The sequence below is a fragment of the Cupressus sempervirens genome, chromosome 10, assembly GCF_028749045.1.
Source record: "Cupressus sempervirens isolate cs-2001-9-10 chromosome 10, ASM2874904v1, whole genome shotgun sequence".
Taxonomy (NCBI): domain Eukaryota; kingdom Viridiplantae; phylum Streptophyta; class Pinopsida; order Cupressales; family Cupressaceae; genus Cupressus; species Cupressus sempervirens.
Genome location: NC_143127.1, coordinates 224116912 through 224143210, shown reverse-complemented (window position 1 = coordinate 224143210; position 26299 = coordinate 224116912). Strand labels below are relative to the sequence as shown.

At 36.5% G+C, this 26299-nt stretch overlaps 1 protein-coding gene and 1 long non-coding RNA gene across 2 annotated transcripts in view; one reads left to right on the top strand and one right to left on the bottom strand.

Moving 5' to 3' along the window:
• Positions 1 to 4528, bottom strand: part of LOC149533440 (uncharacterized) — a 28359-nt gene extending 23831 nt beyond the window's left edge. Inside the window, exon 1 of the long non-coding RNA XR_016356982.1 lies at positions 3671 to 4528. This is a non-coding gene — a long non-coding RNA (uncharacterized LOC149533440). The remainder of the gene's footprint in view (positions 1 to 3670) is intronic.
• On the top strand, positions 2125 to 26043 carry LOC149533439 (uncharacterized). Its single transcript, XM_089804483.1, has 4 exons — positions 2125 to 3305; positions 20795 to 20805; positions 24945 to 25116; positions 25852 to 26043. The coding sequence occupies exons 1-4, from the start codon at positions 2952 to 2954 to the stop codon at positions 26041 to 26043; spliced, it is 729 nt and encodes a 242-aa protein (XP_089660609.1). The 5' UTR covers positions 2125 to 2951.
• Positions 26044 to 26299: the final 256 nt, after the last annotated feature.

The following is a 26299-nucleotide window of genomic DNA, read 5'->3' as shown; positions in this document are numbered from 1 at the left end:
GGAATGTCCCACAATTTGGCAAATGTCACAAAAGGATTTCTTTGGACAAGAACCTTTCGTGTGTCCGGCTTCCTTCTAGTTCGTACACCACATCTCATCCTCCTTGGTTTTGCTTGATCCTCCTTTTGTTGCCATAAGTTCATCATCCTCTGGAGGTCCTTTTGTAAGGCATGCACTTTCTTACTTAATTCCTCCTTACTACTTTCCTATGAGGACTCATTGTCTGAAGACTTAATTTTCTTAGAAATCTTGCATTCACTTTACAGGTCCATTACACGATTATATGCATTATCTTACGATGTTGGGGGTACGATCTTCATCTTCTTTCAAAGGGAAGTTTTTTGTCCTTCGTCAAACCACTGCTTCTTCAGTTTGTCGGCTGGGGTAGATTCCATTTTCTCCATTAATTACTTTAATTGTCACCTGTAGTCTCTAACAGACTCATTCTTTGCTTGTTTTGTGTCATAGATCTCGCCAAGGTTCTTGTTATCATCTCTTAGCAACTTAAATTCCATTTGGAATTCCTTTTTCAATGTCGCCCATGTTGTCAAACCAATTTTATCCACATCGGAATACTAGTCAATGGATCCTTCCCTTAATGTGGCAGGAAACTATTTGATCCACTCGTCCCGATCGATGACACTGTTAGCGGTCCATATGGTTTCGCAAATTTGGCAATGGTGGATAGGATCCTCCTTCGCCTTGCTCGTGAACTTGCACAATTTTTGTTTGTTCCCAGCCATGATTGTTGGTTGTGCCACCCATTGTACTACCGGTGGTGTTGCTGACTACGTCAGTGCATTACATTGCACACCCATGTTATACTAGGTGTGATAGGTTCTGAAAAGAGGATTGTTCGATTATCAAACCATTCTCGTTCATACAGACAAAGTGGTCACCCCACGCTTGTGCTCCGAAACCTTGAGCCGCACTAGTTCCTTCTTTACTTCTGTCTGGATTCTCTACCTATGGTGAATGCAAATTTAGGAATTCTTCCCTTGTTTCCTCGATCAGATTCAACCTTTTTCGTGTCTCCTCTAGTAAGTCCTTTGTATTCTTGGTCGCAAATGGTTAGGCGAATTGTGCTCTCCATTCAATGCACCTCCTGTGGCATTGTGGTCACCCTCCATGACCCCATCATGGTACCCGTCAATGAGTTGCTTGAGCCTTTTCCTCCGCTCGACCTGTGTAAGGATCAAAGCCTACTGTGCGACATGGATATCATCATCATTTTGTTCTCTTCTATTTCTATTCTTATTCAATTGATTTGGCATCAATTCTTAAAATACATTATAAATAGTAAGAACACTTTTATTTATATATAGTCTTCATACATCATCATGGGTCATCTATGTGTTCGTTACAGAGTTTCAATTCTCTTTTCACTCGTACTCCATTTACATTCCCATGGCCTAAGGCTCATGGGTTTGACCTCCGTTGGGTTTCATTGTGATCCTACAATTCTCAACGGTTACATTCTAGAAAGTTCTTGAGAGTTTGTTGCCTGCTCTACTCCCTCTCCATTTCCTCCCTTTGCCTCGCTTGCACCAGGAATGTTTGTGCAAGCAATTGAGCGAACTGATGCAACAATCAGTTTGCAACAGGGCTCACATTTAGCGTGTCCCAAATGGTGTCCTCGGGAACCTATTGACATATGACTTCTCTCCGTGTGAAATTTTCAATACTTGCCCAGAACAAAATATGGAAATTTGTCGTCAATTCATGGTCCTCTTCATATAACTCAGTTGCTCCTTTGTCATTAGTCCTCACAGTCTCTAGGATAGGTATTCCCACTTATTCTATTCTTTGTATGCCATTGTTTGCATCACTCTTCCTAGATTCAAAGTTGGCAACAATGCCAAATGTTTACCCTCGTGGGGTAACAAAGATTAAATGCCTATAGGAAGTAAAAAATTTAACACATAATGTAAAGAGAATGCAATAGTATTATATTCATTAATCGGTTACCATACACAAATGTATTCCGTACAACCATGTCCCGATCAAAAGGAAGAATACATACATATAGTATCCGATGGGATGCGAGGCGAACCGTCGCATTTGTGTAACTCCCTTAGGTAGACCAACTGTCTAACTACCCAATTTCCCGACAACAATGTTCTCTTTACATTCTGTGTTAAATACTTTACTTCCTGTATGCAATTAATCTCTGTTACCCCACGAGGGTAAACACATTTACTAAATTTTGATTAATGCCCGTGTGTTGCTATATTGTTAGTGTTTGAGTTTAATGCTCACAAATGGTTGCATATTAACTGTGCCTACTTTTAGGTGTTTGGTTATTGGATATCCAATGCATGTAAATAGCTTTTCTCTTACTTTCAAAAGTAAGGACTGAGTAAGCTATGAAGTTAAGTAATTGTGCTTATAAGTAACATGGACTTTGCCAACTGAGATGTCTTGACCTTTTGGTTTTGGGTTTACGTGATTACAAATGGTTGTAAAGTACTGTTTTCTTATTCTTAAAAGCTTGCAGACAGAGCCTTTAACACATACAATTTAGGATTTTAAAACAATAGTTCTCTGCCTTCTTTTAGGCATAGTGTTTGTAGATGGGTATTAAGTAGCCATTTTGCATGTATTACCACTCTTTTTGTTTTGTATTTACAGGCTGCTGATTTGAATTGGGCTGCAAATTAGCTCATGAGGCTTGGCTGTAGTGGCATCTTCCCTAATATTACTTTGCATGGCTGTGAAGGCATAATTTCTAATATTGATTTGGAGTGAGTCAGATCAGGCCAGGTGTTTTCGTTTACAGAGCTTCAACTTTAACATCAAATATTCTTATATGCAGGGCATGAAAAATACTTAAATGGATGTAAGAAGTAATCACCCCTAATACAAGTAAAGTTTCCAAAGCAAGAAGAGAGTCTAAGAGTGTGGTAGAGATGATAAATGCATTGAGATAATACAAGCTGGATAATTTCGTAATGACCTGCACATTGGGCTATCGTATCAGTTGGGGCATAAGGAAGCACATCATAGTCAATATCATTGACAGACAAAATATTTGTGTAGATTGGATTTCCCTTAGAAGGAAATTGTCCTCATCGAACAATTTGGATAACACTCTAAAATTGAAGCATTATCACGATAACCCTGAATGGAACAAGGGGCTGCCATGGTTTCAACAGAGTAACACATGGGAGTGGGTTTCTACATGGTCTAATGCTACTCAAGGCTATTGTTCCTTTTTTACTTATTGTTGTTTAGAAACTAGGTACTACCCAATTGAAGAGGACATACAAACTTCTTCTCAAATCATGGATTTATACATATACATAGTAGCTATCCAGCATTGGCAGTGGGAATATGTTTTCTTAGAAAGTGGAAGACTCTATACCTAATGGGCAACGGTTGATATAATCCAATAGAAGGTCAATCTCATTTCATATATCAGACGAAAGCCAGTTCATATTTTAGATTGTGAGAGAGGCTCACTAACTGAGTTCTTGTAAAGATCTTAAGGTCTGAATCTTTTATTATCCTTAAACTATTAAATTTGAAAATCGACTGCTTGCTTAATAGAGTTTTAAGAAAAGAAACTGAATTCTAGATTTGTTATAGACCATTCAAACATTCAACGGTGCTTACACAGATTCACTAGAAGCTGCAAATTTTGGAACTGATTTATTCATAGAAAACTGACCTAAATTCTCTCACAGCAGCAGTTGAGCTTACAGACTGTACAATACTCAATATTGATTTCAAACTACAATAGTAGAGGTGATTTGTGGAGGTTTTCTCCCTTCAACCAAACCTGCAACAACAACAATATTCAGCATAATAAAAAAACATAGCAGAGTCTTCTATATATACCTACTTGGGGAGATTCATTAACATGGTGTACAAGGCAAGTAAACTATTTGTTTTGACCCCTTTCTAGAAGTCAATAGTAGGGTTCATTAACTTGCCATCCCAGGCAAGTTAACAATATTTGGCCTCTTTGTAGGACTCGCTAGAAGATATAAAACAGAAATAAGACAACAAAAATTTGATTTTCTGCAAGAAGAAATTTGTGCAGTTGGCAGCAATCTGATTTTTCTGTAATCTTCCTGCAAGAAGACAAAACTTGCACAGTTGGTAGGCAGCACTGCCTTCCAGGCCAAGTGACCTCAAATTCACGGGAATGTCTGAATGATCTGAATCTTTTGTCTCTCTTAAACTATCAAATTTGAAAACAGAATGCTTACCTGCTATGGGTTATAGAAATGAAACTGAACTCTTATCAGACCATTCAAACATTTAATCATGCTTACATAGATTCACTAAGAAATTCTGGAATTCTGATTTATTCATAAAAAACTGGCACAAAATAGAATTCGCACAATACACAGTAGAGCAGAGGTGATATGTGGGGGTTTTGTCCCTTCACCAAATGTGCATAACAACAAACAAATTAGTCAGCATGTCTAAAAACAAAGCAGAGGCTGCTATCTAAGCTAAGGGTGGTTTAGGGAATCACCTTCACATGAAACCCTAGGGCGGCTAGTGCTAAAGACAAACAAGAGAACTACCACCTGAGAGAACCGTAAGACAGTTTGCTATTATGAAAAACACAAATCTAATTTCCTTCTAGGAGACAACTGTCACTATAAGACAAAACAAATATAGTTTCCTACTAGGAGACGACTGTCACTACATGACGAAATTGGGCCTAAAGAAGTCGATGGTTAGCTGGCAGCTATTTGATCTTTTTTTCCTACACAAGACAGGACTTCTTAGCTGGCAGCAATTTGATCTTTTCATGATTGTTTGGAAGGAGATGAAACTTCGCAGGTAACAATCAACACTGTCGTCCAGGCTAGGTGGCCTCATCATTACAATTCTGATGTTTTGCAGCCCATTTTTGTTGTGAAAGATATTCTCCTTTTGGGTCTGTTTGGGAGTTCTTTCATGAATTCGGTTCCATCTAACACCCAGAATTACCTGCTAACAATTTCAATTTAAGCCATTCTTATATTTTGTGAGATTTTTAAATGAGTAGCAGCAAAGTCAGCCACAATGATCAATTTTCGATGAGTTGCATATGGTAAAGTTGTCCACAATAACCAGCTTTCAATCAATAGTCATTTCCTTTAGGATCATATCTCTCATGCCATGGTAATAACCGCAGGGCAAGAGAACCAACAAGGAATACAGTACCTCTATGTGATTTTATTTCCAGAAAGGAAGAGGATGTTAAGACAGATATTTGCCATTTAAATTTTACACACTAGTATTCCTCTTTTAAGTTTTACACTCTCCAGTATTTGTCATTTATATGGTAAATAACTGTGTTAGATGGTTTATGGATGTGTAAAACTGGGGAATTCTTAACTGCAATCCTGGTTTTGATGTTTGTTATATGGCAAAACAAATCAACTTTATGATGTAGTTCTTATTAACTAGGGGAAAAGATCTAGTACGCAAGTGCATTCCACTGACTGTGGTAGCAGCAGTTGATTTAATACCCTGATTTGTTGATTTAATGCCCAATATTTTTGACAACATTGCACCAATAGTTGTAATGCCTTGCCAGGTAACCCATGAGGACAACACTAAATAAGCAATAAATGGTACTAATATTTTTTAAATGACAATTACTACAATTATTTAAACATGATGATATTATATGTATTAATTACATTGCATGATATGAATGCTCAATTTAGATTTCGTTATTACATTACACAAATGCCTATACTGCATAAATGCAGAGTTCATCATCTAACCTAAGTCTTCACTGTGTTCCCTAACATCATTACCTTAAGCAACATATCCTTAACATAACTATCCATCTAGATGCATTATCAAATTAAGAATTATAAACTTTTATGAAATGCACCATGTGAATTCTAACCATTAATAAGTATATCTCAAGATTCATTTCAGAGCACCAAACTAGGTGTTTCTAATTTTTTCTTCCACTGATTAATCATCAACTCATAAACATTAAGTTAATCATATTGACTTAATCTAGTCAATTTCTTAATTCCAACCATCAACCAATCAGATTACTGACTCTTAACTATCATCATTGATTTCATACTAATTGTTCATCTATTAAATCACTATCCATCCCATTTGACCGAGGCCAAAAAAATATTGTTTAGTTGATGTTTAGGGCTAATGTGCAATGTATTTCCATTTCAACATTTCCGACTTTCAGGAGTAGGTAAAATCTGATGGGGACAGAGGATGAAATGTCTCTCTAACCCTAAAATGGTCTAGTAGGTATTATGATCCTGAACTTATATTTTGGTGTTGTCGAGTTGAGTTGAGAAAAGGTTTAGTATTACGTTCATGAAAAATGCGCATTTAAGAATGTGCTAATGCCTTGTTACTTCCACTTTCAATTGGTCTACTCTGTAAATGATCAATGAAACTAATGTCTAAGTATATGATGCAACAATGTGTAGGAAAGTTCTTATTGTCAATGATGACTGCCCATAATTGAATGAAATATATCCCTTAGATCTAAAAAGGAACAAATCCTGTGATGCTACATCAGCTGCACAAGTATAGGTCTCCCTTTTGCACAAGTAGCGGTGTTACTTTTTGTTTGGGTTGATTTGGACACTTGGTTAAAACCATGCTGATGTGTCCTTGAGACCTTAGTTATAAGCAAGGGACTTGCCAAGTAAGTTGCTATAAAAAATTGGGAGTGATTTAAACTTGCAAGTAAGATTTTGAAAAGCATGAAGTTAGGGTGCCCAACTACTAGGTCCTCTCTCCTATGTGGGTATGGTTACTAAATTATATATGATAAGCTTTGTACCTTTTTAACTATTAGCATATTCTGACTAATGAGTTAATGCTGTGTATTCTAACTAATTATGATGAGAGGTGTAATTACAATAGCAACAAGAGATGGGGCATGGGTGTGTTAACAAAAAATATTAGAGTCAAAATACTTACTCTACAAAATATTTATGCACATAATTATTCTCATTCATTTATAATGAATTAAATAATTTTAACAAATGAATTTAGTAAATAAGATTGTAAAGAGGTGTGCACTTCAAGAAATAATAAACAACCAAGTAAATATATTAAAATACTAATACCTAAGTTATTGGTTCAAGTTCGATTTGAAGTTTGAGTTCAAAGAACCAGTTTTCCGGTATGGCAAAATTTTAGAAAGGGTTTCAGATTCGTTCGTACAAAAAACATGTCTATATATATATATATATATATATATATATATATATATATATATATATCATATTTATGAAGCTCAGAAGCACAAGTTAAAATTAGAATGTCACATAGTTTATGTATTATGTACCAAAAAAAGTCTATATAAATATATATTATTCTTCTTAAAACAAATTATAGATCAAATAAAACGTATATAATATTATTAATGTGTTTTTGAAAAATATATTTGATTTTGAATTTGGTTTTTCTATTATGTAATAAAATAATTGCTTAACAGTGACTCAACATATTATCTTGTATCAATGTTTTTTAGAATAAAATAATTCCTAAATCTAAAGTAAGATATTCAAGGTTGCATGGAGTGAGGGTACTTGGGTACTCTAGGTATGGGTACATTTATTTTTGACAATAAGGGACAGGGTTTTTGGGCAGGTCAGTTTTTGTTTTAAATAATTTAATAATTTATAGAAAATTTGAAAAAATGAGTCATGACAATGAGTTTTCAAAACAAGAACAGTGATAATGTATGCAGATATAATGTATTGTTTTCAGTTTCAGATTTGAAATGTGTTTCTAATAATAATATATGCTAAATGTTCAGATGCATAACAGAGAAGGCAAACTCCAAACATGAACAAGATCATAAATTATATAATTTCTTGTTTCTTTTCCATCAGATTTCTAAGCCTTGCCTTGATTTCTAGTCATGTAGACTTGGCTACTTTAACATCCCCCTTGTGACCATGGTCTGCACTTCACCATTATTTGGCCTCCTCTTTTGATTAATTTTGAACCTCTTTCAATTGTTCCATCTCTTCTAACTTGGGTGCAAATGGGCTATTACAAGAGATTTTTGAAGCTTCTTTGTATTGTACTCAAATTTTCCTCATTTAAATTCCCAACCTTGGATTAGGAATGATTCTAAATCTGGAGTCTCAAAAGGCATGGAAATAACTCAGACTCTAAAACTAACCCATCACTTCTCTAAGCAACAAGAGACCAAGACCAAAGCCACCAAGAAAACCCAAAATAAGAGGGTCAAGCTAGTGAAAAGATGGGGTGGTCCCATCTTCGATGTGTGATTAGGTACAACAAGACTCTAGAGCCTTTATGATCTCCTATAAGGATTTGTTGTGGAAGATGAAAATTTTGTGAAGACCAAGAGCTAAATAGCCCTAATTTGAATGTTTCAAGAGATTAGAGTAAAGGTTGCCCTAGTCCCTATAGAAGTATCAATATCTTCCTTGGATCTCATAATAAATGGGCCATCTAAAAATGAATTTTTCCTTGGTCTCTACTTCCTAGAGGGAGCAAAGACAACATATATAGTCTTAACAAAGGACATGCTTATTACTTTCAACATATAATTGGTGCAAGCACACTCTTATCTGGCCAAGGGGGGAAAGCTCAAGGTAGGAGACTAGTGATGTTGGAGATAGTGACGGTGACATAATACCATCAAACTTCTTTAAGAAATGCTTGGTGTAAAAGCTTGGCTTGGGTCAATTGGCTCAAAGGGGCAGAACTAGATAGTTTGGATATATTGTCTTAAGTTATTTGCCTTGTCAATTATAGTGACGATGTTTACGGGAAGGAGTCAATTAATATGGATCCCACAAGTGATAGTAGGGCATGTTTTTGGGACATTATTAAAGTCCATTTTTAGATGTCTATTAAAAAATGGGAAATTTATAAAATATAAGGAACTTCCAAATATTACATATGATAATAGTGATCAAGAATTCATCGTAGACATTATGGAACCTTTCTAAGCCTTTTGGAGCATGAGTAATTGAATAGGAATTATGATGCTTATATATGTGTGTGTGTGTGTATGAGCATGAGTTAGTAAAGACATGCTTGACTAGTGTATATATCTGGGTGAATTTATCAGTGATGCTTTCTTGAAGCCTTCAAGACAACATACGATTTTGTCTCACAACAAAGAGGAATGGTTAAGATAAAACCTAAAAAATTATTGGTTATGTTCAAATTTTCCCTAAATTGGAATGCTTCTAGATGGGTTTTTTGTATGATTTGTCCATTGTTTGTGAATGGAACGATTGATACATTTACTTAATTTTTGCATTATGAAAGTTGTATTTCATGATGTCTTTGACTTAACTTGTATTTAGAAATATAATTACTATAACATGCCAACTTTATTTTTGACAATCTCTGTATATTGAACAAATTGTCCAATGTGTGAAATAATCCTTTATTGTGACTTTGACTATGAAGATGCAAAGATCTATAACAAAGGATATGTATTTTGTAGATTTTGTGATCATGATTAATCATTGGTCCTTTTCTTGGTTAGACTTATGAATTGGTTGGGGTTTGGGGCACTGAGGGGCAATGCTCAAATGACAACCTTTGAAACCACACAAAACTTCATGGCCAAAATGTTGACCTCCAAAACTACACAAACCTTTATGTCCGAGTAACACTTTTCTAAATCAAAATTGCATTTTTTTTTAAAAGTACCAAGAAAGTGCTTGGTCCATATGAGATAGGTAATTGTTCCCTACACTCTATGTTTTTGAGACATCTTAAGGACTTAACCTACTATTCTATAAAAAGGGGATAGAGAGGGGATTTTCCTACTTGTCCCAAGTCCTTGAAACATCCCCTATAGGTGATAAGGGAATCTAGGCCAAAGGGCACATCCTTGCGGAGAATTGAAAACGAATAACCTAGGTCCCAAGTATCAATTATGCCATTGTTTGAGGGAAATTAGGTGAGCAATGGGATCATACTTCAAAAACTCCATGATTACTTCTAAGACTCATGACTAATCATATGTCAAAATCCATGCCGAGAAACTCACCGGATTACTTAATATTGATTTATTTGTAAAAATTGTGACAAGTTTTACCCTCAGAACTTTCCATTTTGTGCTAAAATTAGCATGAGTTGCCCATGCAAAAAGATCACTTGGTAGTAGAAGGAAAAAAATAAGGTGACTTAGCTCTTATGTCTATGTACAATTTGCATATGTGATTTTTTTATTCTTTTTATAAGGCTTAGTCTCCTTCAGTCTAACAATTGAATCATGGTCAAATCCAATCCTTACATTTAGTGGTTGTAATATGCATCTAAAAATGTGCTTGACTTTTGCAATTAATATATATTACTTAAATCTCAAGGTGTGTATCCCCTCTACTATTTGGTGAGGTTGCATTGCAATCAATGTCTCAAATTTTAGATGTTGTGTTAAGCTCTCCAATTATTGCCAAAAATTTGTAAAAACTAAGAGCTATTTTAATAAGAAAACTTGTGGGTTTCTATCTAATAAGGAGTTGGTGTTGGAAACAACGAAGTGATAAGAACTAGACATCTAAGTCTCATTCCAATTCACTCCCAAGTTTTACAAATAGTATGAAAATTACATGCATTATGAAGGTTTGTGTGGTTTTAAAAGCCTTCATTGGCACTTTTGGTGGGGACTTTTCCCATTGACCTTGTCCTCATACGGGGCATTGACTTTCAACATCACCAGGGGATTTTCCCTTAGACCCCTACGAGGAGTAGTGTCACTTCACTTGGTTGGGTGCTCCAACCCCAAACTTCCATCTACCACCACACCACTATTGTCCCTAAATCTTGGCCCATGGTCCCTTTGTCCCTGGTGTCCCTCCATCTCAAGGCTCTACACAACATAGCTTGTAATCCCTCATATAGTTAGCTTTACCATTTTCTTCCTTAAAATTGATTGATGCATATTCACAATAAGAATGCATATAGTAGACATAAACAAAAAAATGTTGTACTAAAGAAATAAATATATATTAAATAAGTACATTTTTAGCTAGTTTCACCAATGCTTACCTTAATATAGATTAGAGTTCCCAAACTCACTGTGAGTCAAGCGAGTCTAGTGAGTTGGTGATCTAGGTCAACCCAACGGAGTTATGTCAACTTGGAAACTCGCCTCGCCAAATTTTGAGGCATGACTCACCCAACTCAGTGAGTTCAAGCATGCATAACTCGACCGACTCCAAGCATACACTTGCAAATTTAATTTGCAATTCAACACTTGACTCAAGGGGCAGGAGGATTTATACAAATATAACATTTAAGTATAAGTTACATTTATTAACTTATACTTTAAGTTATATTCGTATAAATACTGTTAGGATGTTTGAGATAGGTTTCAGCTTCATTGGAGTTAAAATGCAAAATCTAGATTTTGGGGATTTCCAAAAAATTCAAAACTTAGCCAAATTCCAAGATTTGGCATGCCTTTAGCACTCTAACCCCCCATAATGCATCCTTGCTTTCTAAGGTCAAACTGAAGCTAGAACAAAGATTGTCTAAAGGTTTTAAGTTTTTAACTCATTTCGTCGAAAATCCCTTTGGTTTCAATTACATATTCCATATAGACTTAGCTACAATTTATATTTTACATATAAGATCGATTTATCATTTATTTTCCTTGTTCATGTATGTGATGACAATTTAGCTTCTATTTGACGATGTTATAGTGTCTTTATGTCATGTCCCCAATTTCTGCCCTTCCTTAGTGACAACATTTCTAGCAAGGTTGGTCTATTATCTGGTTCCCATAGGCCAGTAGAGCATAGAGGGAACCAACCCAAGGGCTTTGAGAGTCATGCATGAGCTTCCCAAGTAGTTTGGAGCAGTACACAACAATTTTCTACAATTTAGGAAGGATTTCTAATTTGTAGGGATTGACTAGGAGTGGTCTAGGAGGCATTTGGAGACCTCGACGAACGTTTTGGAGACTTAGAGTGCATCTCCTATTTTTTAGGAGGCATTCCTATTTTTTAGGAGGAACTCCCAGTTCAGTGATAGTTCTCTCAGAGGTGCACACAGTAGGGGAGAGTCATTGGGACTCAATTTTGGTTGATTGGGGTTGTCTCCTACTTTTTAGGAGCATCCCTAGATTTTAGGGATGGACTGCCAGTTGACCCATCTTGTCCGGCATCAGTCACAGACAGGTGACAAGGTTAGATTCATGTTTGATTGGTCATTTTGGGCCTTTTGGGACCATTTGGGAAATATTTTAATATTTCCTAAGTTGGTGATTAAATAAATTAAAATAAGGTTAATAATATAACCATTTTGGAGTATGAAATGTCCCTTTTCTGATTTTGTATGATATTTCCAGCCTCAAATCAGAACTTTAAAATCAAACAACCAATATTACAAAGATAAATCTGCACTGTTTAGCACAAAGGCAAACTCTGTATGAGCATGCACATGGAATGGCTTCAAACTCCCGTCCTTAGCCTTCCTGGAAACCTGCAAACTCCCGTTCTTGGGTCTCCCTGGAAACCTGCAAACTCCCGTTCTTGGGTCTCCTTCTCCACAGGTTTGGCAGCCTCTGAAGAATAACAAAGAATGAGCGAAAATCAAGTCTGGAATACCATCCAAAATGCCTCCAAACCTCTTTAAAAGGGGCATAACTGTAACTCACATCCAAGAGAGGTTAATGAAACATATTTTAATAATTATTATCATTTATTAGTCCAACGGTTTCCAAAGATTAACTCCCTTTTTCCGAAACTTCACTTTCTTGGGCCTGCCTGTCTTAGCAAAGATTATTATTTTTAATTATTTGAAAAGGGGACATGACAAGTCCTCCCCTCCCAAACATTGCTTGTCCTCAAGCAATGGCTGAACAATAAACCAATCAATCCTCCTGGATCCCAAATGTAGTCATGAACTATACTACTACCAATTAACACAGACTCCTGCAAGATCCTCTGCAATATGACCAAGAGGAATCCATAATCAAACTGGCAATTATAGCTCAACCAAACTCCAAAATCACCATTACCATAGTCAAAAACCCATGAGACACAAACTCTTAGAATATCAAAACCCAAGTAAAGTGGACTACCAACATAGTAAATACCATCAATGCATTCCACTGGCCTATATGGAATGTACAATCCAACTCTGCAACAATGGTGAATGCTCTCAAATGAAACTATACCAAGTATGGAGAATCCACACACTGTACAACTCCTGCAGTCAACACAACTCTGTAGATCATTGGCCTCTGTCTCATAACCATAACTCCCATGCACCCCTAATGGTGAAAAGCCATCACAAGATAAACAACAAGAAATGGAACCCAAACCAAATTTTTCATGAACAAGTGATACAACCCACTGTGACTGATCACTAGCTAAGTCAAGAGATGTCATAGCCAAAGGAGTAGAATCAATAACAACACTTGCTGAAGCATCACTCCAAAACTCCTGCTCTAAGTCATGTATTATCAAGCTATCAACTACAGAACCTGTCGCCATGTCGTGCCCATCACAACTCTCATCTCGAGGCATCAAACTATTCCATAACTGATGATAAGCACTAGGAACCAAAGTACATCTCTGTATCATAATCTCATCAACATGGTCATCAAAGGTAAATTGATGAGCGTACCTCATAGTGTAATGCCGATAGAATGCGCCAATCTCAGTTAGTGGCTCAGACTGTAATCCAGATGAAACTAATTGCAATTGATCATCAACCCTGTTGGAACTGACTACTACCTCCAAAGATATCACCAAGGGAGTAGTATTACTAGCAAGAACCATGCCAACTGTCGACTCACCAACATCACACATGATCTTTGATACATCTCTAGTCTCTGTGCCATCAATACTAGAGGCCACCACCCTGTCAGGCATACAACAATCTACTACAACACCCAACTCAACTGAACCTGACTCTAGTGGGAATGAACCTGATATGCCAATGTTAGTATCAAGAATGGATGCATCCCCATCTCCACTGTCTCTGACAATCTCGGCCATGGACATCCTCGGATCACCAAACACCATAGCTTGTGACTGTATAGAATCAGGTAAAGACTGTAGTCGCTCTAACTCCATGGTCACCTTAGCCAAATGAAACTGTGACTCCTTGAAAGCCAACTGTGTACTCTCAAGAATCTCAGAAGTCACCTCAAGCTGCTCAGTAAGCTCACTCACCTCATCTTCCTTGGCCAACAATGCATCATATGCTGTACTGCCCCACTCCATAAGATAATCTCTGTCGGCTACCAACTGCATATAATTTTGTCTCAAAATCCAAATAGCCTCCCATAAAGAGTGGATCTCTGTCAAGGAAAGATAACTTCCTCCCTGCTCATCACTAGTAGGAGAACCCCATCCATAAACTGCTAACAACTGATGAGCAGCATCGAAATGTTGGCAAGTGATAGCAATGTCTTGGTCACTAACTCTCAACTGATTAGACACATGATGGCACTGGCTTGACTGTCTCCTACAAACCTCCTCTGATGCACTGTCTGAAGGAGTGTCCTCAAAGTTACTAGTCTCTAGAGTATTACCATCCATATCCTGTGAATCAAATCTAAAGCTCATATCAACATACGGAGTATCAAAAACATTAGCATTGCTGTCTAACTCCTCTATACCCAAGGAAACTAAGTCTTCAAAACTGCCCACTGCATCCTCCTGGATGTCATCAATGCCAATATGATCTTGGGACTCATCTATACACACTGCCAAATATGAAATATCATCAACACATTCCAGCAAGTATGGTCGACTAGATATATGAACAAAGCCCAACATGGGTGTATAAAGACTAATACCAACACTGGACAAGCTGCTAGCACAAGAAAAGACAACACCGTGCAATCTGCTGATCAAATCCATGATAGCATCCAAACAAACACTGCTACCAAAAAGATTTAAAGATCTCCTGTCAACTGAATCCCAAATGCCAATATAACAATCTTGAGTCCATATCTGTAAACTAGAATCAACTGGTAACTCAAGCAAAATCCTCACCTGAGTAATATGACCAATACCAACTAACTCTACATACCTGTCATGATGAGATAATGAAGTCACAATACTATCTTTGTTCACCTTTAGCTGGCTGGAAAAATCATGTGAAGTACTACCAGCCTTGACCTCATGTGATGAAGCATCTAACTGTGCCTGGTACTCTTTCTCAGAAAAGTCATGAATGTTCAATGTCTGCTCATCTCTACCAGGTATCTCACCATCCTGCACAACAACATCCTCATAACCATCATCTGAACCCACTACACTGTAGTCACTGCCTGTTGTAACTATACCGTCTTGAATACCTGTGGCATCACCCTTTGACGACCTGTAAACAATTGTCTCAATTTGAGTATCAAGTTGACTGTTACTATCAATCTGTGTGATATCCTTTCCCACCACCTCCTGTGGCAGAGTAGAATCTGAGACCTCTACCTGGCTATCAGCTAGTTTCTCAAAATCCTCATGCAAGTTCTTGGGAATTGTGTCATCTGTCCTGTGAGAAAATCTGCCAAATAGAAATCCAGTCAACTTATCCACCTTAGCTGGGTCAGATAACATGTCATTTATACGGTGGTGCTCAACCAACTATTTAGACATGTCATGGCTTATTTTCATAAGTTTATCTCGAATGTCTAAATAACCATCCTTTCTACTATTTTGACTCTGGCTATCAATTGTCTAAGATCGTTCCCTCTGAGACTCTGTACTATACCTGTCCATTCTGGATAAAGTAGAGTGTAACCCCAATAGGATATAACTTCTTCAAACACCAAGAACTAACATGCAAATGATTAGAAGTAGCATGCAACCATAGATTTGGACATGCAACTGATTAGAAGCAACATGCAACCACCAAATTATGACATGCAAGATCTGGGTAGTTGTCAAAACTAACATGCAAGATCTGGGTAGTTGTCAAAACTGACATGCAAACTTCTACAACCACCAAATTCACCAAGAACTAACATGAAAATGATTAGAAGTAGAATGTAACCATAAATTTTAACATGCATCTGATTAGAAGAAACATGCAACCATAAATTATGACATGCAAAATCTGGGTAGTTGTCAAAACTGACATGCAAGATCTGGGTAGTTGTCAAAACTGACCTGCAACTTCTACAAACCCTCAGGCTGGCAAGATCATGGCTCTGATACCACTGAAATGTCCCTTTTCTGATTTTGTATGATATTTCCAGCCTCAAATCAGAACTTTAAAATCAAACAACCAATATTACAAAGATAAATCTGCACTGTTTAGCACAAAGGCAAACTCTGTATGAGCATGCACATGGAATGGCTTCAAACTCCCGTCCTTAGCCTTCCTGGAAACCTGCAAACTCCCATTCTTGGGTCTCCCTAGAAACCTGCAAACTCCCGTTCTTGGGTCTCCTTCTCCACAGGTTTGGCAGCCTCTGAAGAATAACAAAGAATGAGCGAAAATCAAGTCTGGAATACCATCCAAAATGCCTCCAAACCTCTTTAAAAGGGGCATAACTGTAACTCACATCCAAGAGAGGTTAATGAAACATATTTTAATAATTATTATCATTTATTAGTCCAACGGTTTCCAAAGATTAACTCCCTTTTTCCGAAACTTCACTTTCTTGGGCCTGCCTGTCTTAGCAAAGATTATTATTTTTAATTATTTGAAAAGGGGACATGACAGAGTAATAAGGGGATTCTGGCTTCAGTTGATCAGGTACACCTATGTGCTATAGCTCGTTGGAAAGGCCTCGAATTAGTATACATGATCTTTACTATCTATAGACTTTTTGGTGCCTTCGGCTATGGAATTTTAATAAAGTAATGTTTTTCCTATAGCATGGACGACTTTAATTGGGAAAATGTTATTTTATTATATTTTATTTTAAGGGCAAAGTGTAATTTCCCTTTAGGGTTCGATTATAGTTGAAAGAGGATATAAGGAGATGGAGACCTAATTTCTTATTATCTTTTGCATATTGAAAAACTTGTTTTTGTGAATTGGCTCTGAGAGAGAAATTCTTCATCTAGGACGCAAACCCCAAGTTCTCGATTGGCTGGGACGTAGCCCTTAGCAGTTATTGGCATTGGATTCTTCAGACAGTGTGTGTTGCTATCAGGGATAGAGTACACCATTCTTTATTGTGGATTCAGGTTGCAGATTTATGGTTTCAGCGTTGCAGATTGATTCTTTCAGCTGGGATGTGATTCCTTGCAGTCTTAGGGCTACCATTTGCAGCAGTTTGGCATCATTGTTGGATGTAAGCTCCTTGGAACTGCATTGGATTCATTATTTGGCTTTATAAATTAGAAATTTGCCTGGTACGATTTATAGCAATTTTGATTTGGCTCTATGCTCTTATTTATTTTCAGTTTCCTCTCATGTTTATTGTTCATTATTCATTACTATTGTGAAAACTATCAAAAAACACAAAACAAAAACAAAACCTTCTGCAACTTCTGTCTATTCTCAAAGGCCATCAAATAAATCACAGGAAAATATAGTTTATTAATTTAAAAACTACAGCAGATCAACAAGGGCATCCATCAGGGATCTTTCAGTGGTATCAGAGCCTAGATCCTGCCAGCCTGTAGGGTTTGTGAGAAATTGTCACAAAATTTTTTGGCATCTGGGTATTGGATAAAAAGTTTTGATAATTCATTTCAGCATCTGGGTACTGGCTTAGAAGTTTTGATAATTCATTTTGGCATCTGGGTATTGGATAAAAAGTTTTGATAATTCATTTCAGCATCTGGGTACTGGAAAAAAAGTTTTGATAATTCATTTTGGCATCTGGGAATTGGATAAAAGGTTTTGATAATTCATTTCAGCGTCTGGGTACTAGCTAAAAAATTTTGATAATTCATTTTGGCATCTGGGTACTGGATCAAAAGTTTGGATAATTCATATTAGCAGTATAGGGTCGATTTTTGCTCTGGCATGTTAGTTTTAGTTGGTCAGCATGGTAGCTCATTATGGAAAAATTGTTAAGAGATATAACCCTGTGGAAAGAATGGGAACAGTCACAAAAAAAATTCAAGCTTCAATTGCAGCAGTTCAATGATTCTATGTCAAAGAAATTTGGACATGCTAGTGGATCATCATCTTCTTCTAAAAAGGATCCATTGCCACTAGACAGGAAAACGGAAGTAATTAGCATACTTGAGGAGTATAATACTCTTCCTCAATATGTTAGGGAGAACTTTCATTTCAAAGATTACATTGACATGCATCCAAAAATTTGTCATAAGGTTCAGCTTGCAAAAAAGGAATACCATGCCATAGTTGATGATATGTTTTCATGTGAGAAAGAAGATTTGTGTCAACCTATCCATGTTCATGATAAAAACACCATAATGGATCAGTCACTTGTAGAGTATGTAGAAGAAAGGCATGAAGATGTGTTATCATTTGAGTTGCAGCCTATGAAAAACAAAAATTAGTCATCATATGGGATTCCTAAAGAAGAAATAACTCTAGATTAGGAGGAGACACATAGCACACCATTGATTCATCAAGTTGATCACAAAATGGAAGAGATTACAATCATGGATCAGTCCATTACGGATGCTGAAAGCATGTCTCCAAGGTCTGATACCTATTCTAATTTTTGCAACAGTAGCTCTAGTCATGTGGTATCATCCATTTCACATGAAGGTAATGAGGTTGTTGAGTCTTCCTATGATGGTACTTAGGTTAAGTGTGTTGCACATGAGATTTATATTGTGGATTCAAACCAAAAAGGTTTTGATTGTGTTACCCCACCTTGGAAGATGTGAAAAAGGCTCAAGAGATGTGCAATGGATGGTCACATAGAGCTAAGAAGGCCAAGATGCTTGCTGCCCAAGCAAGACAACACTTACAAGAGGTCAAGAAAAGATGCAATCAGCTTGATAATGCAAGAAGACAAAGAGAGTCATACATTAGATCCTTATTTCTTCCAAGGGAAGAAAGTGAGGATGTTGAGCATACAAGGGAAGAGCTTCTTGAGGTAAGGCCACAAGAAGAGCATGTTAAGATGTGTGAAGAGGAAAAGAGTTATGATTTAGAAAGCTCAGTTTGGTCTAGTTTGCATCATGAATTTTATGGCGTTCCTCTTTTAAAGATCCCCTTAAAGGCTCCAAACAATGATGATTTTAGTTTCACACTTGATGGACCAGCCATAAGTGTTATTTTCATTTGTGTGGAATGGAACATTATTGATTCTTATTTGGTTAGTCATGCATCATCTACAATGGAAGGACAATTGTTAAGATCATATGAAGCATCTTGTCTTAAAGAGATGATTAGGGAGACTAAGAGGCTGCCTACTAAGAAGATAATGCATTTTGATAATGTTTGGTTTGTTTGGCATACTACACCTTGGAGTTTGTTAGTAATGGAAAACATATCAGATTTTGGGCAGCTAAGGTAGTGGACATGTTATATTCGTTTGAACACACCCCATGGACCAGCACCTTTAGAGGAGTCACCTACCTTGGGAGGAGAGGCAAGAGAAGATTACAAAAACATTGTGGAAAAGTATGAACATACTTGATTTTTTGACTTTGAATAGCAATTCTCTTTCATCTCATGAGTCAAAATTTGAACCTTGGGTTGGTTACATTCAAGTTGGGGTGTTCAAGTGTGAAATTGATCCTTCCCTACTAAGAGTTGATAATATATTAAGTTGCATATCCAGTGGACCAGCCACAAAGAGCCTGTCTTTGTTGAGAATTTGAAACATCTCTCATTCATCAATGGGTTTATCACCTCTTCCATATGATAGGGCAGCGATGTGCCTTCTAATTGAAGATTCAGACTTTTTAAATATTACATTGGGCTTTCAAGATCAGAATATAAGGGACTTCATTGGTTACATGGTTAAACAAAACATTTACTTAACAACTTTTAATGAAGGCACACTAATTTGTGGAAATATAGGTAAAGTTGCAGTAGCTGTTTGGAGGACTTGGAAAAGTATTCAACAAACTTTTCTTGCCGATGATTGGCTCATTTGTGAATTCTTAACAGCATTGGTTGTTGGTAGTAATTGTGGCTTCATTTGGAGTGAAGTTCTTAGTTGGTTAGATGAGGTACAATTTCACAACAGCAACATAATGAGTATCAACATGTTGGAGGGATGTGTCAATGCAAAGATTTGGGATCTTAGCATCAACATGTTTTGGGCATTTCTTTAGTGGATTCATGTTGAGTTGCTTCACTTTTGGTATACAGATGTTTACATCAGAGTAGCGCAGTGGTTGGGTGGAGCAACATTTCTCAGATCGATATGGGATTCAGGAATTGATAATCCTACAATGTTGGGTATAAATGACACATGCTTTGGTTTTTCTCATGATGGCATACATACTTCATCTTCGAGTTTTTCATCTACATCCATTGATATGGCAATGGTATCCTTGTTGATTGGTGATTCCATAGTCTTCGATTCCTTATGGACTAGTGGCTATCCAAGCTGGAATCATTTACTACTTGACTTGGCATTGACTACATCCATGATTCAGTATGAGGGCATTGAGGAGTGTTTCTTTGGGACATTTGTTGTTTGGCATTGGTATGATGATGTCTATGATATCATTCAAGTTTCTGGTCAGAATTATAGCAGCATTGTTAGGTGGTCATGTGGGTTGGAATACTGGTTTATGGGAGTTCACTTTCACACCTTGCTGGTCTGCTTCATTGTATGTATGTTTCATGGAGTGTGGTTGAGATACTTCTTCATCTCATTCAGTACATTTGATATTTTGGTTTGGGATCCGGGCCCTGGTCTCATTGATACATTGGTGCTTCAAGGTCCTAATGAATTGCTTCACAACTTGTGGTTCACTAATGTTTATATCAGAGTGATGAAGCGTCAACATGGTGGTTCCCTTTTGAGGTGGATTTGGAATCTTGGAATCACTTGGATTTGCAGTTCAATAGTTGAGGATGTGGAAGCCAATGTAGGCTTATTAGAGTTTCTGCCTTTAGTGTTCCAGTTTGGTTCTTTCGGAGAGCAGTTCATTGAGGAGTTGACAGAGTTGGTACAATATTTGATTGCTCTTCCTTTAGGGGGTTTTCAGGAGGTTACTTGTTTGGGTGCAGTACAGGACAATGTTTCTAGAAGATGGAACTACAAATCTTCCAGGATGGCTTGGGACATTGGGATCATTCTTGGTTATGGTATGGACTTTCCTGATGTTTGTGGAGTTGGATTGACATTGCTTAAGGACAGGCAATCTTTGGGAAGGGAGGATTGTCATGTCCCCAATTTTTTCCCTTCCTTAGTGACAACATTTCTAGCAAGGATGGTCTATTATTTGGTTCCCATAGGCCAGTAGAGCATAGAGGGAACCAACCCAAGGGCTTTGAGAGTCATGCATGAGCTTCCCAAGTAGTTTGGAGCAGTAGACAATAGTTTTCTACAATTTAGGAGGGATTTCTAATTTGTAGGGATTGACTAGGAGTGGTCTAGGAGGCATTTGGAGACCTCGGCGAACGTTTTGGAGACTTAGAGTGCATCTCCTATTTTTTAGGAGGCATTCCTATTTTTTAGGAGGAACTCCCAGTTCAATGATAGTTCTCTCAGAGGTGCACACAGTAGGGGAGAGTCATTGGGACTCAATTTTGGTTGATTGGGGTTGTCTCCTACTTTTTAGGAGCATCCCTAGATTTTAGGGATGGACTGCCAGTTGACCCATCTTGTCCGGCATCAGTCACAGACAGGTGACAAGGTTAGATTCATGTTTGATTGGTCATTTTGGGCCTTTTGGGACCATTTGGGAAATATTTTAATATATTTTAATATTTCCTAAGTTGGTGATTAAATAAATTAAAATAAGGTTAATAATATAACCATTTTGGAGTAATAAGGGGATTCTGGCTTCAGTTGATCAGGTACACCTATGTGTTATAGCTCGTTAGAAAGGTCTCAAATTATTATACATGATATTTACTATCTATAGACTTTTTGGTGCCTTCAGCTATGGAATTTTAATAAAGTAATGTTTTTCCTATAGCATGGACGACTTTAATTGGGAAAATGTTATTTTATTATATTTATTTTAAGGGCAAAGTGTAATTTCCCTTTAGGGTTCGATTTATAGTTGGAAGGGGATATAAGGAGATGGAGACCTAATTTATTATTATCTTTTGCATATTGAAAAACTTTTTTTTGTGAATTGGCTCTGAGAGAGCAATTCTTCATCTAGGACGCAAACCCTAGGTTCTAGATTGGCTGGGACGTAGCCCTCAGTAATTATTGGCATTGGATTCTTCAGACAGTGTGCATTGCTATCAGGGATAGAGTATGCCATTCTTTATTGTGGATTTAGGTTGTAGATTTATGGTTTTAGCGTTGCAGATTGATTCTTTCAGCTGGGATGTGATTCCTTGCAATCTTGGGGCCGCCATTTGCAGCAGTTTGGCATCATTGTTGGATGTAAGCTCCTTGGAACTGCATTGGATTTATTATTTGGCTTTATAAATTAGAAATTTTCCTAGTACAATTTATAGCAATTCTGATTTGGCTCTATGCTCTTATTTATTTTCAGTTTCCTCTCATGTTCATTGTTCATTATTCATTACTATTGTGAAAACTATCAAAAAACACAAAACAAAAACAAAACCTTCTGCAACTTCTGTCTATTCTCAAAGGCCATCAAATAAATCACAAGAAAATATAGTTTATTAATTTAAAAACTACAGCAGATCAACAAGGGCATCCATCAGGGATCTTTCACTTTAAGTTTTATTCAATAAAGGGTGCATGAAACAAGTTTTAAATCATTAAAAATCTCTAAATTTCAAGTTTTTTTTTTCATTTTGCTGAGTTGTTGTCGAGTCATAGTTGAGTCACGAGTTGAGTCAGCCTTGCCGAGTCCGAGTTTGGGAACTATGATATAGATAGATGATAGATTCATATTTAAAATGCTTTTTTGTCCGTTGTTATTTGTGTTTTGCTAGGCTTTATTTCCATTTTCTGGTTTCTAAAGACTTGTTCTAGTCAATGATATGTATGAAACTTCGATTTTGGTTTATATTTGAAAAAAAATCAGTAATATGTGTGTATTCAAAGATTTTTTAAAAAATTATTTAGTTTTAAATGCTTGATAAATTTGTGAGTCATTAAGTTTTTTTAAGTCCCAAGTTTTTAAAGTTATTGGGTCAATCAAGTTATTGTTGAATCCCAAGTTTTTAAAACTAGTGAGTTTTAAAACTATGATGGGGACAAGTGAAGCAATTCTCCCAAAAGAGTTAAGGGATATTTCTCATGACAAAAAAGCTGAGGCCCCATGGTTCTAAATTTAATTATCTAGAAGCTAAGCTTGAAGATAACCTCAAGGTGTAGCAGCTGGGCTACAAATTCATATTGGATGATACATCAAGGAATTTTTCACTTGCAATAGATCATGTGTTGCAGCATGAGAGTCTAGACACATAGCCCCATTCAATGCCCCAAGATATACCCAAATCTTTGAACCATGTGAAACTATAGGTAATGATTGTGTTAAAAAGAAATGAATATCCTAGAGATGGACCTGAAAATGCTGACACTCGAAGATTGAAAGAGAGGTATGCGGGTGAGAGGTGGACTTCATGGTAAAGGATTGGCTAGAAAATTGTATCCTCAAGTATGTGTAGCAAATGTGATCTCTAGAAGTTACCTTTCGTAGAAAATTTGGAATTTGGAGAGAGGGCTTGGAAATAGTTTTACTAGGGTTGACCATTCTCTCTCTAACCTCAAATGATCCTAAGCTTTAAATTCTATTCGAGGGAGCTTTATATGCTTTCTGACATTTTCTAGAATAGAATTCGCCATCATCTTTTTAACCTTTGTTTCTCCATTTTGTTTTGCTGCTTCACCTCTTTCACATTTTTTGATGTCTCATATTCTGGTTATGTATGAGCATGGCTACCATGCTTACATGCATTGAACCATTTAGAAGAACTATGGTGGTCTTGTATCCCCAAGTACATGTAGCAAATGCAACCTCTAGAACTTTCCTTAGGTAGAAAATTTGGAATTGGTTGACCACTCTCTCTCAAACCTCAAATGATCCATAGTTTGAAATTCTAGTCGAAGGGAGCTTTATATAATTTGTGACATTTGCTAGAAAATAATTCAATCATCTTTTAACCTTTTTTTCCCATTTTTCCATTTTTCTTCATTGCTTTCATAGTTTTCCAGTGTTTCATATTCGGGTTATCTATGAGCATGGCTGCAATAAGTATGTGTAGCAGATGCGATCTCTAGAAGTTTCCTTCGGTAGAAAAAATTGATTTTAGAGAGAGGGCTTAGAAATAGTATTACTAAGGTTGACCACTCCTTCTCCAGCCTCAAAAGATCCCAAGTTTGAAATTCTATTCAAAGGGAGCTTGATATGCTTTGTTACATTTGTAGAAAAGAATTCCCAGTCATTTTTTTAACCTTTTTTCCCATTTTGTTTTGTTGCTTCACCTCTTTTCATATTTTTTTGATGTCATATTCCAGTTGTCTACGAGCATGGCTTCCATGCTTATATGTATTAAATCATATAGAAGAACTATAATGGAGAGATGGCTTGGAGATAGTTTTACTAAGGTTGACCATTCCCTCTCCAACCTCAAATGATCCTAAGTTTTAAATTCTATTCGAAGGGAGCTTTATATGCTTTGTGACATTTGTAGAAAAGAATATCCAGTCATCCTTTTAACCTCTTTTTCCCATTTCATTTTGTTGCTTCACCTCTTTCACATTTTTGTCAATGTCTCATATTCTGGTTATCTATGAGCATGGCTACCATGCTTTTATTTATTGAATCATTTAGAAGAAGTACGATGGTCTTCAATTCTTATAAATTTGTTTCAACTGTTGTCTTGCATGCTTTACAGAATTGGATAGGTAAGGATATTGTTTTCTTAGGATACTTTTCAGTTTTATAGAGTAGGCCTAGTTCCAATGAATATGCCAAATTTGTTTCCAAAGTTTCATCCTCAGTAGCTTAAACTTTCTACAGTTCTTGCATAAGGAGGGGATATGAAATGATCATCTTTTCTGATTGGTTCTTACAAGCTAAAATAATAAGAGAGATAGAGGCATCATTAGGCCGACCTCTTGATTCAGAGTCTCAAGCACCCCCTGTCAAAACACTTGTTATTGTCCTCAATGGACCAAGTGGACTAGGAAAGGATGTTGTTATTAAGGTATGGGATATGGTCATTTTCCCTTCTCTTTATGTATTCTAAATTCTTTAATTTTAAAGCTAATAACCTGTATTTTGACAACATTTTTTTTTTTTTTAAAGGGGATTCTTTCTTTGGTCTAAACTTACCTAACTAAATTGCTTCAATTGTCACCTAGAATGACTTTCTTTAGATATGTGTTGCCCTTGAAAATTCAAATCTGTCCTTTGTCTTTCTATATGAATGTCTAGATATTTTGAAGGATACACCTTTACTCCAATCTCCTTGATTGCATTGCTTCATTGTTGACTTTGTTGACACATTTTAGATGTGTGACTCTTGAAATAGTTTTTCCTTTTTCTTTTGGAATTGAATGACATTTTATTTTGAAGTATAATAACTTGTCTTTATTTCTTTTACCTGTACACTTTTGATTCTGCATTGTTGCTTGAGTTGCACAATAAGTATTGTTGTTGTTTCAATATGAGCCATTCTACTTGTGGCTTGCAACTGCCTAGCATTTATCTAGCATGATACCACTCCACTGTTTAGTTATTTGAGCAAGCATTGTTTTGGAATGTGGACAAATATCATTTTTCCCTAATTATCCATGCCCTTTTTTGTGAGTTTCTTCCATTATCAATAGAGATGCATGGTTTTTGATGGCTGAAACTTATCTTCAAAAATGGGTCTTTTGTAGCAGAAATGGGTATTTTTATGTTGCACTAAGTTTGATTGATCATTTCTCTTTCACAGAGACTGCAGCAAGTATGTAAGAGAATTCACTTTTTAGTTACAGCTACAACTCGTGCAATGCGGCCAGGTGAAATTAATGGGCAGGATTACTACTTTGTTAGTAGAGATCAATTTCAATCAATGATTGACAAGAATGAACTGCTAGAGCATGCCCTAGTTTATGGGGATTATAAAGGCATTCCTAAGAAATAGGTACCCTTTCATTACATTTCAACTTTGCCTAATGATTCTATTAGGCGAATGGTTAAAAGATATATGTTTATGTTCTCATATCTTCCATCTTGCCAGAAATCTTTTTTTAATTACAGTTTGTGCATTTGATGCTATGTTGTTCCTGACAATGGTACTTGATGTGACATCCATAACCTATGAAATTCATTTTACTTATAATATGTTTCATAATGATTGAACTTTTAGATTAAGCTATCTTTGATTCTGAACTAGCAAT

Bases quoted from the DNA above. Each gene is read 5' to 3' on its own strand.
- LOC149533439 (XM_089804483.1), top strand. From the start codon at position 2,952: ATGACCTGCACATTGGGCTATCGTATCAGTTGGGGCATAAGGAAGCAC. The intron at 25,117-25,851 runs GTATGGGATATG...TCTCTTTCACAG, and splicing joins GAAAGGATGTTGTTATTAAG to AGACTGCAGCAAGTATGTAA.